This window comes from Balaenoptera ricei, chromosome 8, assembly GCF_028023285.1.
Source record: "Balaenoptera ricei isolate mBalRic1 chromosome 8, mBalRic1.hap2, whole genome shotgun sequence".
Lineage (NCBI taxonomy): Eukaryota > Metazoa > Chordata > Mammalia > Artiodactyla > Balaenopteridae > Balaenoptera > Balaenoptera ricei.
The window spans coordinates 97,527,879-97,544,855 of NC_082646.1; the positions used below are offsets into that span (position 1 = coordinate 97,527,879).

The following is a 16,977-nucleotide window of genomic DNA, read 5'->3' on the forward strand; positions in this document are numbered from 1 at the left end:
GAGACCGGAGCGGGAAGGCGGCCAGGGCGCTGAGGCCGCAGAGCGCGGAGGTGGCAGCGGGCGGCCCTTCCCTTCCTGGCGGAGCTCTGGCCCTGGGCCCCCTCCCCTTCCGCGGCTTCCCCTCCCCGCCCCACGGCGCTGCAGCGTGTGCGCTCCCTGCGCGCAGGCCACACCCGGGCGTCCTGCGGCCTCGGGCGCGAGTTGACGAACTGCGCCCGGAACCTTCCGGGAAGCCCGACCCGGCGCGGACGGTCCCGAGTGCGAGTGCCTGGGCCCGGGAGCCCTGCGCACAGCGGCGGAGAGCGAGTCCGGGCGAGGATTCGGACACAGACTGCGCGTCCCTGAGTGCCGGCGCCGGCTCCTCCAGCTCCGCAAGTAGGTGCAATGCACGCTTTGCAGAACAGGGGGCCCGCGGGGTCTCCCTTGCCCGGGCTCGAGGCCTCGCTGCAGAAGCCCCGGCCCTTCCGTCTCGAAGCCCTCGGCCAGACTTAAACTTCCTCCTCCCGGAGACCGGGAGCCGGCGCCCGCGAGGCGCTCGCCGCTCGGCAGGGGTCTTGCGCTCTGCCTTCCGCCCTGTCCACCCTCTCGTGGATTTCCGTGGCCCTGCCGCGCGGGTTTCGGGCTCTGGACTCGCCGCCGTCCTGCTGGGCCCCCCGAGCCCGCGCTTCGCTCCCGCACGGCGCACGCGGAGCCGGGGCCCGGCCGGACCCCACCTCCACCCCGCCTCTGGGCCGCTGGTTGGTCTCCCATCATTTGGTGTTTGGGGCTTGTGCATCAGGACTGGGGAAAGCGGCGAGGAGTTATAATAACATATTTTACTGAAGTCTGGCCATGAGCCAGGATTTGTTCTAAGCCATTTACACTAACTCATATATTTATGTCCTCACTGCTACCCTATGAGGTAGTTAGGGCTACACCCACTGTGCCCACGAGGACACTGGCTTAGAAAGTGGAGGAGTTCACATCTGAGCGCAGGATCAGACCAGCCCCTCCCAGGGGCCACGCCTCCCCCACTTCGGGAGCGAGGGTGGGGCCTTGGGCTCTGCTCAGGGTCCGTGCACGTGCACTTGTGGGAACCCCACTTCCTTCTTCTCAGGCCCCACCCATCATCGCCTCCAAACAACCAGATAATCTCATTTTATCCTTTACTCCTATTCGCAACAGTCACCACAAGACCCCTGGACACCAGGCTCTTTCTGCTTTAAGTCAGAAAATTTTAACTTGGCTTTTTTTTTTTTGAAATTGACATTGGCAAGAATGGAAAAAGAAGCTGGTGACTCTTTAGGCTGCAGAATGAAAAACTTCCACAAAAGTAAAACAAGCTGAAGCAGCCATTTATTAAAGTTGTAGAAAAGTAGCAAGTACAGCCCCTGTCTGTAGATCCTTAGCAGAGTTGATGCCTTGAAGCGATTGTGCACATGGTTACAACTAGTAAGGGACACAGGAAGTGATGAGTATATAAACTTGAAGGAAGGGGCAGACAGAGAAGGGGGAGGGCCCCGTGACTCCCAGTTCATTTGTGTTGCTTGGTGCTATGAAAGCCCTTCATCAGATCAGGCACTGAGTGCTTTTGTCTTTCTGCAGATGTTCACACTCCCTCAGAAGGACTCCGGGACACCTACCACCTCTCTGGGTTCAGTCTCCCAACAGGGCCTGCACAGTAACCATGGGGATGGTCTGGAAGGAGAATGCTCCAGAAAACCAGACCAGAAGCCGCTGAAGCTCTATGGAGTGGGTGATCCCACCGCCATGTTCTCCTCCGACAGCCCCTACCTGTCCTCTAGAGGAAGCGTCATTAAATGGTTCTGGGATTCAGCAGAGGAGGGCTACAGGACCTACCACATGGATGAGTATGATGAGGATAAGAACCCCAGTGTGAGTGAAGCCCTCCTCCCCACTGGGATGCAAGAGAGCATGGGGGGGTGGGGGGCGGGTACCCCGGGGGGCGGGTACCCCACCTTGACCAACAGGGCAGCACCCAGCTTGCTATTGTCATGTTGGAGTTATGCCCCTCTGACTCCCAACGGGGTGTCTGATGTTGCTCAGAGAGGCCCCTGTATATTACCTGAATCAGAAAATGGCCCATTTATAATTAAGGGAACCTTGATTTGTGAGGGAGGAATTCAAGAACCATGGAGTGCAATTATATGGATTCTGATCCACAGCCCATCGACTATCCAACTTTAGATCTGGGACAGAACTAGGGTTCAGGTTGCCACTGTTTCACTTTCGGGTCGTGTATTCTTGAGCTAATTACTTAATGTCTTTGAACCTCAGTTCACCTCTATAATGGGATAGTAATACCTCCTCTATAGAACTGTCACAATTAAATGAGATCAGGTACGTAAGTTATTAGCACAGTGCTTCCACATAGAGCATTCAATAAATGGTAGTTGCTATTATTATTAATGTTACCTGCCCCAATTATTATAACTTATTACTAGTAATACCTTCAGAGGGTAGAGAGCTGTCATGAATAACCCTTTAATAATCTTTATTTGTTGAGCATGTACCAGGTGCTGGCACTGTTCTATATACCAGGGTTACAGCCGTGAACAAAAATAAATTCCTGCCCTCATGGAGTTTATCGTCTAGAATGGGAGACAGACATAAATATATATAATACGTTGGGATAAGTCTTGTAGGGGAAAATAAAGCAGGGTAATAGGATAGAGACTGGTGGGGTGGGCTGCGGATATTACTATTTTATGTGAGGTGGTCATAGAAGGTCACTTTAATATGGTGACATTGAAGCAGAGACCTTAAAAAAGTGAGGGATTGTATTAGTTATCTCTTGCTGTGTAACAAAGGATTTCAGGTCTTAGCAGCGTAAAACAAACAGTTCACAGTTTCTGGAATTCAGGAATCCAGGGTGGAATTCAGGGTGGTGCTTCAGGCTAAAGATCTCCTGGGAAGTTGCAGTGAAGCTGGGGCTGTGGTCTCATTTGAAAGCTTGGTGGGGTGGGGGGATGATCCACTTCCAAGCTCACTCACATGGTTGTTGGCAGGCCTTGGTTCCTCACCACGTGGTCTTCTCCATGGGGCTGACAGGGCCTCTTCTTGCGGTACATTCACCCTTGTTCCTGTTCCTGCCAGAGCACCAGTTTACTGTGTACATTCTTTCATCGTGTAAACTGAGGCTCTTGAGAGATACAGCGGTGTCTTGGGCATGTATCCAGCCTTCAGGGACTTCCCATCTAGTGGGGGAGATAAAGCCTGTACATCAGTCCCTGTGACCTGGGACAGAAACTGACCAGTGCTGTAAAGGGGGACAGATAAAGTGCTTTGGGATCCAGAAGAAGAAAAGATCCCTTGCAGGTGGGATTTTTTTTTTTTTAAAAGGGCGTGGGGTCAGGAGAGGCCTTTTTTTAAAAATTTTTATTTATTTATTTATTTATTCATGGCTGTGTTGGGTCTTCGTTTCTGTGCGAGGGCTCTCTCCAGTTGCGGCAAGCGGGAACCACTCTTCATCGCGGTGCGCGGGCCTCTCACTATCGCGGCCTCTCTTGTTGCGGAGCACAGGCTCCAGACGCGCAGGCTCAGTAATTGTGGCTCACGGGCCCAGCTGCTCTGCGGCATGTGGGATCTTCCCAGACCAGGGCTCGAACCCGTGTCCCCAGCATTGGCAGGCGGATTCTCAACCACTGCGCCACCAGGGAAGCCCCTGCAGGTGGGATTTTGAGGAAGGCTTCCTGGAGGAGATGGCATTTGCACAGAGCTTTCGAAATGGGAAGATAGGATCAGGGAGCCGTGTGGAGGGCATGGCTTGAACAAAAGCCAGGAGGGGTGGTGGGAAGGGTGGGATTGCAGAGAGCTTTGCTTTGCTGCCTTGGTGCGCCCCCCGGGGCCTTCTGATGGCACGCTCTGCTGTGCTCACATGGCTCTGTACCTCTCACCTCCAGGGCATCATTAACTTGGGCACCAGTGAGAACAAACTCTGCTTTGACCTGCTGTCCAGGCGGGTAAGTCCCGGTGCACCTCTGGGTGGCATCCCCAGCTCCAGGGGGCTGTCTTCTCTGGGATTCCTTGGAATGCTTCCCCCAGAGAGCCTGCTGCTTGCTTCAGCGGCCTCGGGGACCACTTTTTCTGCCATCTTGGGAGAGTCACTTCCCCACTGTGATCCTCCTTCTTCACTTCTTCTGGCTCTTTCCCTCCTCAGTTCCTCCTGCTGGCTGGGTCCCTGCTCTCAGGGGGAGATACTCGGTGATGTGTGGTCAGTATTTAACAACTGGCCCTGGGAGAAAGGGGACCCTGATCGGTAGCTTTTCTGATTCCCATAGTGTAAATGCCCCCACTGTGGCCGATATCAAGCGATTGCTGTGACATCACTGCACGCAGAGCTGGGAAGAGAGGTGCTGGGGCACCATCACGTGGTAGTCCCACCATGCAGACACCTGGATGGAAAGAACCTCCAGAGCACAGATGAGAGCAAAATGGAGTAACATAGACAGGAGCAATATTGTTTGAGTACTTTTTACCTTTGTTTTTACTGTAACTGACTTACATAATTTATATGTATAGTTTCTACAATTTAATTTTTGAAAATGGTACAGTTTGTAAAATTTCTGAAATCAGATTTCTCTTATTTTTTTAAATTGAAGTATAATTGCTGTACAGTATTATACAAGTTACAGGTATACAGTAGAGTGATTCGCAGTTTTTAAAGGTTATACTCCATTTATAGTTATTATAAAATATTGACTATATTCCCCATGTTGTACAGTATATCCTTGTAGCTTATTTTATACCTAATAGTTTGGACCTCTTAATCCCCTACCCTTATATTGCCCCTCCCCCTTCCCTCTGCCTGCCAACTCACAGGTAGAGAAAATAATCAGATTTCTTGAGCTGGTGTGAGCCATCTCTAGTAAACTGCTGGAACTATCTGATAAATGTGTCTCTCGAGGCCTAGGAGTTAGAGTTTGGAACTGTGGAGAGAGTGATACTTAACCCAAAGGAACATATTTCCAAAGGGAAACATCTAAGCTGCAAGGGGAGAGGGGTGTAGGGAGTGGGCTTGAAAAGCCTGTTCTACCCAAAGCCAGCTCCCCACTCTAAGGCAGCTCAGTGCCATCCAGTAGAAATAAACTGTGAGCCACATATATAATTAAAATTTTTCTATTAAATAAGTACAAAGAAACTGGTAAAATTCATTTTCATCATGTATTTTATTTAGCCCATTGTATCTAAAATATGGCTATTTCAACATGTAATCAATATAAAAATTATTAATGAGCTAGTTTACATACTTCTTTCATATAAGTCTTCAGAATCCAGTGTCTCAATTCAGGAGAGTCACACATAAGGGCCACATGTGGCCAGAGGCCTCTGTATCGGACAGTGCAGTGCTCAAGGACGAAGGAGAAATGGAAGAGGCTGGGGTTATAGACACGTGGCTCATTCCCTTTCTTCCTTTTGGTCCCTCCGCCCAAAGCTTCTGCCTTTCCTCGACATTGTGGGTGCGATGCCCTGGGAGTCACTAACCCAGCGCCCAGGCAGGGTGGGGATGGTCTGGAAATGGCCACATTTTCCAAAGTGTGAGGTTGAGCTGAGCCTGCAGGAAGACAGCGGCCTGAGTCCCTCCATGACTTAGAGCCAAGACCGAGGTAGGGCACCCAGTTCTGGGACCTTTTCTGTCACCCCGTTGGAGGAGCTGAGGAGCGCGGTCTCCTATCGCTGCCTCTGCAAATCCACCCCTCTGGTCTTGTTGGGCGGTGGTGTTGTATAAAGAGCCCTGGACTAGGAGTCAAAAATTCTGGTTTGTCTTAGCTTCGCCACTTGCCGGTGCTGTGACGTTGGCTGAGCCACCAGACTTTTTTTTTTTTTTTTTTTTGGTTGCGCTGTGCAGCTCGCGGGATCATAGTTCCCTGACCAGGGATTGAACCTGGGCCCCCTGCAGTGGAAGCGCACAGTCTTAACCACTGGACTGCCAAGGAAGTCCCACACCTGACATTTTTAAGCCTCAGTTTGCTCATCTGCAAAATGGGCATGAGAATGCTGTCCCTGGGCTGCCCCTGTCAGTTTCTCTGATAAGCAGACCAAGCCCATGGCTTTAGAAGCCCTGGTGCTGCGTGGATGCAGGTGGCAGGGCTGGCCCTCACCATGAGTGTGTGCGGCCCTCAGCCCTGCTCTCCCCTGTCTGTCCCCAGCTGAGTCAGAGCGACATGCTGCGGCTGGAGCCGTCCCTGCTGCAGTACCCTGACTGGAGGGGACATCTGTTGTAAGTAGCACCTGTAGGCCAGTGGTTCTCAACCCCAGGGCAGTTTCCTTCCCCAAATGTCTGGAGACATTTTTGGTTGTCATAACTGGGAAGGGGGGTGCTCCTGGCTTTTCTTGGGTAGAGGCAAGGGAAGCTGCTAAACCTCCTACAGTGCCTAGGACAGGCCCCTCCACAAGAAAGAATGATCTGGCCCGAAACATCAATAGTGGCGGGTTGAGAAAGCCTGCCCTAGGCTGAGGGCCTAGTCCTGGAGAGCTGGCAGTCATGGGGTCTCCTGGAGCATCTGCAGGGAACTGGTGCCTCCTGCCCATCCCACCCCCGCTCAGTGGCTCCCTGGCTTGGTTTCTCTTGAGTCTGAGGAGTGGAGAGGGCCTTCAGGCCAGGAGCCTTGTCTCCAATTTCTCAGTAGCTTTAGAGGAGCCAGAATCAGCTTAGGAGGAGATGGTTGGCGCCTTCTGCTGGTAAGATGGGCGATAGTAAGTAAAACTAATAAGAGTTTATATTTATTGAGCACTTGCTAGGGCCCAGATGCTGTCCTAAGGATTTAGTGCTGGAGCTGGACTTGATTCCAAGAGTAATTCCAAGCATGTGCTCTTATAATAATTAGGATGGTGGCCCTAGAGTCCGACCACTGGGCTTGAGTGTGGACTCTGTTACTTACCAGCACGTAACCTAATTCCTTCAAGCCTCAGTTTTTTTGTCTGTAAAATGGGAATAATAATAATAGTAGTTGTGTCATAGGGGTTTTATGAAGAGTAAATGAGGAATATTCTCTAAATAACACCTGCATAAGGTAAATGCTTGTAAATATTAGCAATAACTATGATAAGAGTTATTGTTATAATAATAATTATATTATCATACATTATATTATATATTATATATTTTATTATATTAATGTGTTATTATTTCTATTACTATTAGCTAGGTCTGTATAGAGAGTGTTACTTTTTGATATTCCTGCAGTCTGCTGATTAGGTGGGGTCAGGTGTCCTAGAACTACTGGAATGGAAGTTTCGACACATGTGGGTAGTGTTGGGACCGAGGAGGGAGGTGGGTACCAAGGAGTGGAGACAAATACTGATCGTATTCCCATCGTGGGAAGCAGAGGAGGGTAATGACAGCTGCCTGAAGATTCACCAGAGGAGCTTTGGGATGGACTTGGGGTCGGAGCCCCTCTGACAAGCACTGCCCATCTGTCTGTCTGATCTCCAGCCTCCGGGAGGAAGTGGCCAGGTTCCTGTCTTTCTACTGCAGGAGCCCCACACCCCTTAAACCAGAGAATGTGAGTAGCCCCCTCCCCTGCTCCTTCCTGCTCTTCTGCCCCCTCCCCAACTTTTGGCTGGCCAGGGGTAAGGTGGAGTCACTTAGTTTGATTTGGAATTAGGAAGGCCCCCTCCCTTCTTTCCCCTCATCCTAGATATTTAGGGTTTGGGTGTAATTTCTGCCCCGCTTTGTTCTGTGGCCCCTCTTTGCCTCCACACGTTCGGGCAGGACTCTCTGAGTGACCAGCTCCCTCTTCCTTGCTCAGTTGATCTAGAACAGGGTCCCCACGAATAAGCCACACAGATGGACTTGGCTGTTAGTCAGGAGGGGCCTGCGGGTATGACCTGGCCTTCCCTCTGTGCCCTCCTGGGTTAGAGGCTGCAGGCCCTTGCACCCTCCTGGGATAGATTAATCTTTGTCCCATGGATGTGTCACCCTCAGGTGGTGGTTCTGAATGGCTGTGCCTCTCTCTTCTCCGCTCTGGCCACGGTACTGTGTGAGGCGGGGGGTAAGTAGACTGCAGCCCATTCAGTACTGGGGGCTGCCCTGTGCCTGCAGTGTCCCTGGCTGCCTGTCCTCGAGGCCTGCTTCAGGGTGCTTTTGCCATAATAAACTGTTAGACCACAGGGGGCTTAACTAAGTGGCCTGGCAAGACACCAGGGGTAGTTCCAGGGGAAGTCAAGGTGATGCCAGGGTTCTGGGCCATTTCTCTGTGACGACCTCATGTGACAGCATGTCCTAAAGCAGGAAGAGAGGGAGGCTGTGCTGTGCCTGTCTCTTTTTTACTGGGAGGGAGGAAATGGGGCTACTCTTTACTGGAAGAGTCCCCGCAGAGCTCCCCTTGCATCTTTCTGGCCAGGACGGACTCACAAACCCATTCCCGAAGCAGTCCCTGGCGAAGGGGAAGAGAACACTGGTTGGCTTAAACCAAACTTGCCTCATCCCCCAGGGCTGGGGGAAGGTGCACCTTCCTTGGACTTATTGCTGGTCGTAGCTGAAAAATCTGGTGCTCTCTTAGCAAGGAAGAAAATTGGAATGGTTGTTGAGTAGCTAGCCAGCAGTGCCTGCTGCAAGAGCCATGGTCAAATCAAGGACATGTTGACCATAGTCATGGTCAGGGGCTGTTGCCAGGAACAGAGACCCACTCATTATTAGCTTAATTAATAATCATAATTTAGTAACATTTATTGACCACATACTACGGTTCATACGCTGGCCTAAGGCTATGCATAGTCTGTCATTTAATCCTCACTCTAACCCCGATGAGGTAGGTTCTATGCTTATTACCATTTAACAGATGAGGAGATTAAGGCCCAGGGGGTTAAGTTACTTGTTAAAATAACACAGAGAGACATAAAAACCAAGTTTTGAACCCTAAAAGGAAGATTCATCACAAGGATGTAATAGGCAATTTCCTACCCGTTCTAGAACCATCAAGAGTAGAATCAGCATCACACTCTGTCTCTCACTGGGGTGTGCAGTCCCCCTCCCCCGCTTCTTATGCCGGCCTCTCTCTGGACCTTCCTCAGCTCTGTTTGGCCCAGGTTGTTGGCTCAGCTCTGACTCCACATGACCTTCTCATTCAAGTGCATGTTCTCATCTCAACAAGGATCTGTGCTTCTTGGAGCAAAGTCCTGAGACAGAGAGAACGTGACGGGTGTCTGGCCAGCCAGTGCATTGGCTCCTGGGGTCATTTGTCTACCTCTGGCCCAATCCCTGTGGCCAGGGGAGGGAACATGTGGGGCAAAGTCTGCCCCTTCCAGAGATGCGAGGCGGGGGTGGGGTTGTGCTGAAGGGAAAGCTGGGAAGGGGGCAGCTTGACTGATGCACCCTCTTCAGAGCTGGAGGAGCACCTTTACCTCTGCCTTAGAGCGGACCTTGGGCGTCATCTCATCAGCCCCTGTGTCCACAGCGGGAGTCTTCTGCATGACACCCCCTCCCCACCGAGCGGTGTCAGCCTTCGGCTTCAGGGCCCCCAGCGGGGGAGCATTCACTCCTCCAGAAGCAGCACATTCAGTCTCTGGGCAGTTCTATGTATTGTCAAGTTTTCCCATGTGTCAAACCCAGATCATTACCCTGCAGCTTCGACTCGTGTTCCAAGTCTGAGCTTGCAGTGACCCAGCATGTCGTGTGCTTCCGAGGGATCTAAGCTTCAGTTTCCTCATCAGTAAAGTGAGGATAATAATAGGACTTACTCCACGGAGTGATTGTGAGGATCAAACGAGATTCAAAAATAAATATTTAGCACAGATCCCCACACATATTAAGTGCCCGATAAATGGCAGCTACTAATGATTCGAAAAGGGACTGATCTCAGTGGATCCCAGCTTTAGAAAGAGTTTTGGGAATTGAGAGAGGGAGCGTGTTCCCCAGATGTTCCCCAAGCACACTGACGGCTTGGAGAGGCGTGGGGTCAGTGGATGGGGGTCTGGGTGTTCCGGCCAGAGGGTGACGGGCGCTGGCCCACTCCTGCCCCCAGAGGCTTTCCTGATCCCTGCCCCTTACTACGGAGCCATCACGCAGCATGTGTATCTCTATGGCAACGTCCGACTGGTCTGTGTCTATCTGGACAGTGAGGTAAGAGTTCCTGGGACCCCAGGTTGGACCTGGGCCTTCCTGTAGGCCAAGATGTTCCTCTCTCTGAATTTGAGGGTAGACATGAGAGGATGCCCATGCCGAGGCCTCTGGGGTTATGGCTGAAAGGAGAGTGGAGCCTTCTGTTGGCCATGGCTGCCCTTGCCTGGGTGCCCTGGGGACACCCGATCTTCCACCTCTGAGATCCCTGGGGTTGATGCAAAAGCCAAGGGCAGCCCAGGGAGACCACACCGGAATGGTGGGGTGAGAACGGGGCAGAGCAGACCTCAACATGGAAACCCATGGACCCCAATCAGAGGGCCTCAGGGGGCTCTTCCCCAAACCTAACAGCCATGAGGGTGTCCCTGATGTGATGGGGTGGGTGGCAGTGAGAGGGGAGTGACCCCCCTGTGTTTTTCTGAGACTGTTCTAAGAGGAGGCTGGAGATGACAGGGGTAGGAGAGGCCCCAGAATCCAGGTCTGGGGGAGGAGGGTCACTGAATTTGGCTGGTGGCTTTTGTGGATCTTCTTCCAGGTCACTGGGCTGGAGACACGCCCCTTCCAGCTCACAGTGGAGAAGCTCGAGATGGCGCTGGAAGGAGCTAATTCTGAGGTCTGGGGATGAAATTAAACCCAAGGCTGGAAGTGGGTGTGCCTGAGCAGGGCATGGACCCCCTTCCTGTGGCTGATCTCCTGGGAGTAGTGGTGGCACTCCGTGATGGGGACGGGAGGTAGGGTGGTAGCATGGAACCGTTCTGGGGGCCAAGCATGAGCCTGCCCATGGAGGGCTTCCTCCTAGAGAAAGACTCTGAGACTCTCAGTGTACAAAGAATCAACTAGAGAGCTTGATTAAAAATACTACCCCCCACTTCTCCCGATTGTGACTCAGCAGGTCAAGCATGGAGCTTAGAAGTCTGCAGCTCAGCAGTCTCTCTGGTGATTTGAGGAGGTGGTCCCCCTCACTCTGAGGGGATCTGAGGCCTCCTGAAGAAAGGCGTAGACCAGCAGCCCTCCAGTGGTTCCTGTCTAGTCCGCTTTTCAGAAATCTATCTATCCGTTGTTTTTGTTTTTAACCTTGGTCATAAAATCCATATATGCCCACTGTGGGAATTTTAAAAGCACAAACCGCCACCCATAATTCTACCAACAAAGGCAACTTCTACTGGCGTTTGGGCATATTTCTCTCTGAGCTTTGTTCTCTGCATTTGTTCTCTTTTATAGCTGATACGACGCTGCAGATGTAATTCTTTGCCCTTATTCGTTTCGTGTTGGGTGGTGAACACATTTCCCTGGGATCCTGCCCAGTGGGTCCGTGTGGCCTTGGGGAGGAGCTGAGGGTCTCCTGTCCCACTGATGGTTTCAGGGTGTGAAGGTCAAAGGCCTCATCCTCATCAACCCCCAGAACCCTCTGGGTGACGTCTATTCCCCAGGAGAGCTGCAGGAGTACCTGGAGTTTGCCAAGAGGTGAGGCACCCCACGCTCACCCCGTAAAGCGTGTGACAGATCAGGGTTCTGATGTGAGCTTTGGTGCAGGTCCTGCTACCCTCTTTACCCAACTGTGGGTTTCTACCTGCTTTGGCCCTTCCTGGCAGTGGAGTCAGGGGGTAGGGGTTGGTGGGATGCTAGTTCTCTCTTTCTTTTTATAACAGCAGCTGCCATTTATTGCCCACTCTAGGGGCCAGGCCCCCTGCTAAACACCCTACATGCTCTAGCTCATGTAATCCTCCCAACGACCCTATTAGGTACAGATACTGTCATTATCCCATTTACTGAGGCTTAGAGTGAGGGATGGAGCCAGCCGTGAATCTGGGTCTGTCTGGCACTTAACTGTGGCCCTCGGTGGAGGTGCCCCAGGGCTCCGCCTCCCCCCTCCCCCCACAGTGCTTCAGAATCCCCACTATCATCTGCTTTGTGTGTGCATGGCTTCTTGTTTGTTTGAGAGAAATAGACAGAAGAAGGGTGTTCCTGGAAAAAACAAGTTTGGTAACCCTGGGCTAGACCGTGGTCCTTCTGGATTTCTGATTCACTGCCATCCCACCCTGGGGGATGCATTTGGCCTACCAGCCAAGCTCTCTCCTCCCCCTGACCTGCCCTCCAGGCACGAGCTGCACGTGATGGTGGATGAGGTCTACATGCTGTCCGTGTTTGAGGAGTCGGTTGGGTACCACAGTGTCCTGAGCCTGGAAAGGTGAGCGGACTCTGCCAGTCCCGTGCCCCTCCTCCCACCCAGGACAGTTCCTCTCCCTTCCAGCTAATCCTGCTGTCCTCAGGTCCCCTAACGAGAAGAAGCGAGGCTGGGCCAATCGGTGGTTTTCAGATTGTTCTGTCGTGGTTCTGAAAGCTCCAAGGAGTGGTCTTGGGATTCCTTGAGGGAAGGCTGGGAGGGTGGGAAATGGGCCTCCTCTGCTGTTTCCTTCATCTCCAGAGTGGCTTCATTTTCATTCATTCACTCATTCACTCATTCATTCAGCAAATACGTCTGGGGCCCCCTGCATGTGCCAAGCCCTTCCAGCTATCGGAGCTTTTTCATTAGATTTAGTTTGAGTCAAGAATGTGTGGCCAGAACACCTTTGGAAACAGTTGGATCGGATCATCTGGGAAATCTACACATCTGGCATTTAGGGATTCTGACAGTTCCTGATATTCGTTCAGATCTTTCAGCCCTGCTGAGTCCTTTTGTTACCGGAAGGGGGACCCCTTCCAGGGCCCGAGAGTGGGCTCTTGTCTAACACTCCGAAATGAATTGTCTGAGGAGACACACGTACTGACAAAGCAAGAGACTTTATTGGGAAGGGGCACCTGGGTGGAGAGCAGGAAGGTAAGGGAACCCTGAAGAACTGCTCTGCCACGTGGCTCGCAGTCTCAGGTTTTAAGGTAATGGGGTTAGCTTGCCAGGTTGTCTCTGGTCCATCATCTTGCTTGTGCCCATACTTGGTCCAATTCAAGGCCCTTCCTGGCGGTGCGCGCATCTCTCAGTCAAGATGGTTTCCCGTGCGAGGGTTTCTGGGAGGTTGGTAGAACGTATTATGGGCTGGCGTCTCCTCCCTCCTTTTGGCCCCTCCTAAACTCTTCCAGCTGGCGGTAGCTTGTCAGCTCCATATTCCTGATCAGGACCTCTTGTTGTGAGATAACTCATGTTGTGAGATAACTCCTGCCTGGCCAGGGTAGGTGGTTTCAGTCAGTGGTTCCCGAACACTTTCCTTTGCTCTGCTCAGCCAGTCCTCACAAAGCTCTGCCAGGTGGATGGCACGTAGGTTGTTCCTCCTCTTTGCTTATGGATTAGGAGAGTGAGACTCAGAGAAATAGGGATTTGTCACTTCCTGTGGGCCAGACACTATGCTGTGCTGCAGATACATCAGTGAACAAGAAAGACATAGACCCTTCTTATGCGGAACTTGTCTTTCTAGCTGGAAAAAAAAAAACAACAACAAAAATCCCCCAAAACTTTTAGCAACTAGATACACAGCTAATCATTTGATTATTGAAAAGCAGATGTCTGGAGAGCCAACAGAGGATCTGCTTGGGGTACCCAATTGGCCTGGTCTACTGGGAGGGGGTCAGAGAAGGTCTGCTTGAGGAAGTGATGCTTCAATTATGCTCTACGTCAGGGGCTGGCAAATATTTTTGGATCGGATGGCAAATATGTTAAGCTTTACAGGTCATATGGTCACTCACTCAGCTCTGCCATTGTAGCATAAAATCAGCCATGGGCAGTATGCAGGTGGGAGAGTGTGGCTGTGCCCCCATAGAGGTTCGTTTACAAGAACAGGCAGCAGGCTGTAGTTGGCTGACCCCTGCTCTGAAGGATGTATAGGAATTGATGATTCAAGAGATGAAACCAGATTCATCCGTCTCCTCATTTGTTCAACCAAACATGTGAACTCCCACGGGTCTGCGTTGCCTCTGTTGCCACCCTGTGCTCTCCGCAGGCTGCCTGACCCCCAGAGGACCCACGTGATGTGGGCGACCAGCAAGGTGGGTTCCTGGCTGGCCTTGGGGGTGTCGGGGGAGGTGAGAGGGCAGAGAGGTGGGTGGAACCGGCTTCCTCTGGGAGGGCTGGCCACCTCCCACAGTGCCTTTCTCCTGCAGGACTTCGGGATGTCTGGGCTCCGCTTTGGCACACTGTACACAGAAAACCAGGACGTGGCCACTGCGGTATCCTCCCTCTGCCGCTATCACGGCCTCAGTGGCTTGGTCCAGTATCAGATGGCACAGCTGCTCCGGGACCGTGGTGACTGCCTGGGCCTGGCCACCTGAGGATGGGGGAGGGTTGTAGTCAGACTGGGACTGGCCAGGGGTCATGGGTGCTTCTCCCATGAGATGAGTTTAGGGTGAATTTAGGGTGTTTGAGAGTGCCAGCTCTGAGCCCAAACTGCGTTCATATCCTACTCGGTCACGTCCCGGCTATGTGGTCTATTCCTTCACCTCCCTGAGCCTCAGTTTCCTCTTCTGCAAAACAGGGATCATAATGGTACCTGTCTTGTAGGGTTGGTGTAATTTGTCATTCAATTAGAATAGCACCTGGCATACAATAGGCACTTAATCAATATGAACTCATTATTATTAGCTGTGAGCCCGTGAAAAAGAGCAGAAGCTACTAAGGGAAGATTGTTATAATGGAAGTGTCTCCTTCTGTGCAGGTCTCTTCTGTTCCTGGGTTCAGATAGTGAGTTTAGATAGCAAAGGTTACCTGTAATTGCCACCATTCATTGAGCCCTGCAAGATGCTCTCAATCTCATTTGTCTTTCCGCAGAATCCGAGGAAGCAGGTGTTCCTGTATTTTCCCCATTATTTTATAGATGAGGAAAATCAGGACCGGGTACTACACACCTGCTATAATAGCTAAATTTAAAAAGATAGTGATAGTGTCATGTGTTCGTGAAGATGTGGAGCAGCTGGAACTCTCACACACTGCCAGTGGGAATGTTAAGATGGAACCGCCACTTTGGAAAACAACTGAGCAGTTGCTTATAAAATTCAACACACACTTACCAAATGGCCCAGAAATCCTACTCCTAGATATTTGCCCTTATGGTCACACAAAAACCTGTCCATGAATGTTCATAGCTGCTTTATGCATAATCACCCCAAACTGGAAACAACCCAAATGTCCTTCCACAGATGAATGGGGAAACAGACTGTGGTTCACCCACACACTGGAATACTACACTGCAATAAAATCCATGAGGACACAGACCCATCTCAAAGGCATTGTGCTGAGTGAAAGAAACCAGTCTCAAAAGATTACATTACTGTATGATTCTACTTATGTGACATTCTGGAAAAGGCAAAACTACAGTGACGGAGAACAGACCAGCGATTGCAGGGAAGGGGGTGTTGTGACTTCAAACGGATAGCACAAGGGTGTTCTTCGGGGCGAGGGAACCATTCAGTATCCTGCCTGTCATGGGGGTTACACAAATCTATGCATGTGTTAAAATTCATCGAACTGGACACTAAAAACAAAGGTCAGTTAAAACAATGGGGATCAAGGAGGTGAAGTTGCCCAAGGCCTCACATCTAGTCAGTGGCCACAATGGGATCTGAGCTTCCGCCTGGGTGACTCGGAAGTGTCACTATGTAAGCGGGTACACCTCTGTTGAGGGTCTGAGTCCCGAGGGACTTTGTGTCTGGGCTCCTGAGAATGGCATGCAGGCCCTGGAGCCCTCAGGGCCAAGTATCTGGATTTAAGGTGCTTTTCACTGAATAGTCCCATTGCCCCCAATCAACCAGCTACAGGAGGGGCTCACCCAGCTTTGGCAGCTCACGGCCTTTTTCTTTCCAGCATTTAGACTCTTGGGACAGAGCGGAGGGTTGATGGCGAGGTTTATCTTCTGGCTTCTCTTTCACCCAAACAGACTGGATCAACCAAGTGTACCTGCCGGAAAACCATGCCCGGCTCAAGGCTGCTCACATCTATGTCTCGGAAGAGCTCCGGGCCCTGGGGATCCCCTTCTTGAGCCGTGGGGCCGGCTTCTTCATCTGGGTCGACTTGAGGAAGGTAATGCAGGTGGAAATGCAGGTGGTGAGGGCAGTGTTAAAGCTCCCTCCAGCAGGCAAGGGCAGCGGGTCTCATTCTGCACCCTGAGCGCCTTTCACCCTCCCAGTACCTGCCCGCGGCCACCTTTGAGGAGGAGATGCTGCTCTGGCGCCGCTTTTTGGATAACAAGGTGCTGCTGTCCTTTGGCCAAGCCTTCGAGTGCAAAGAGCCTGGCTGGTTCCGCTTGGTTTTCTCTGACAAGACCCACCGGCTTCACCTGGGTGAGCGGCCTCACCTCCTAACTGCGTCCTTCATTCTGCCCTCCCTCTTCTGGCCTCACCTGTGGCCCCAGCAGCCTGAGCTTGCTCGTCCCCACCCACCCAGCATCAGTGCTGACTCTCACTTCTTCTCACATCCCAGGGATGCAGAGGGTCCGGCGGGTGCTTGAGGGCAAATCCCAGGTGGCAGAAGACGCACCTTCCTGCTAGACCTAGGAGCCGAGGGGTCCGCACAGGTGAGCCGGTCATTGCCTTGTGGCCACGGGGCCTGGCAGCCACTGTGAAGACTGATGGTGGATGAGCCGTTTGCCAGGCAGATACCCTTCTTGGCCTTGACCTTGAAGAAGAACTGCTCCTTGCTCTCCTGGTGGCAGCGAGACACGCCTTAAGTCATGGTCCATTCCCCTCCCCGGCTATTAAACAAAACTGGGAAAAAGTAGAAGCCTCAGCTGTGAGTCATTTACGGAACAGAGGAGGAGTCCTGACTGCTTCTCACCACAGCCCTCAGCCCCCCAGGACAGGAAAACAAACAACCTGTGCCTGCTTTTGTTGGTGCCTTCATTCTTCTGTCTTTGTTGCTAGGGAAACAAGTCAAAGGAGCAACACACGGAAGAGAGAGTTTGCCCCCAAAAGAAAAAAGAGTGATAATTTCTACAAGG

General features: G+C 51.8%; 1 protein-coding gene across 1 annotated transcript; it reads left to right on the forward strand.

Moving 5' to 3' along the window:
- The first annotated feature begins 15 nt into the window (after positions 1-15).
- On the forward strand, positions 16-16,938 carry ACCS (1-aminocyclopropane-1-carboxylate synthase homolog (inactive)). Its single transcript, XM_059931424.1, has 15 exons — positions 16-375; positions 1,585-1,875; positions 3,903-3,962; positions 6,150-6,220; positions 7,436-7,505; positions 7,928-7,994; positions 9,966-10,063; positions 10,596-10,673; positions 11,424-11,524; positions 12,159-12,248; positions 13,990-14,035; positions 14,150-14,291; positions 15,919-16,061; positions 16,168-16,321; positions 16,461-16,938. Exons 2-15 carry the CDS (start codon positions 1,585-1,587, stop codon positions 16,526-16,528), a joined length of 1,479 nt encoding a protein of 492 aa, XP_059787407.1. The 5' UTR covers positions 16-375; the 3' UTR covers positions 16,529-16,938.
- Positions 16,939-16,977: the final 39 nt, after the last annotated feature.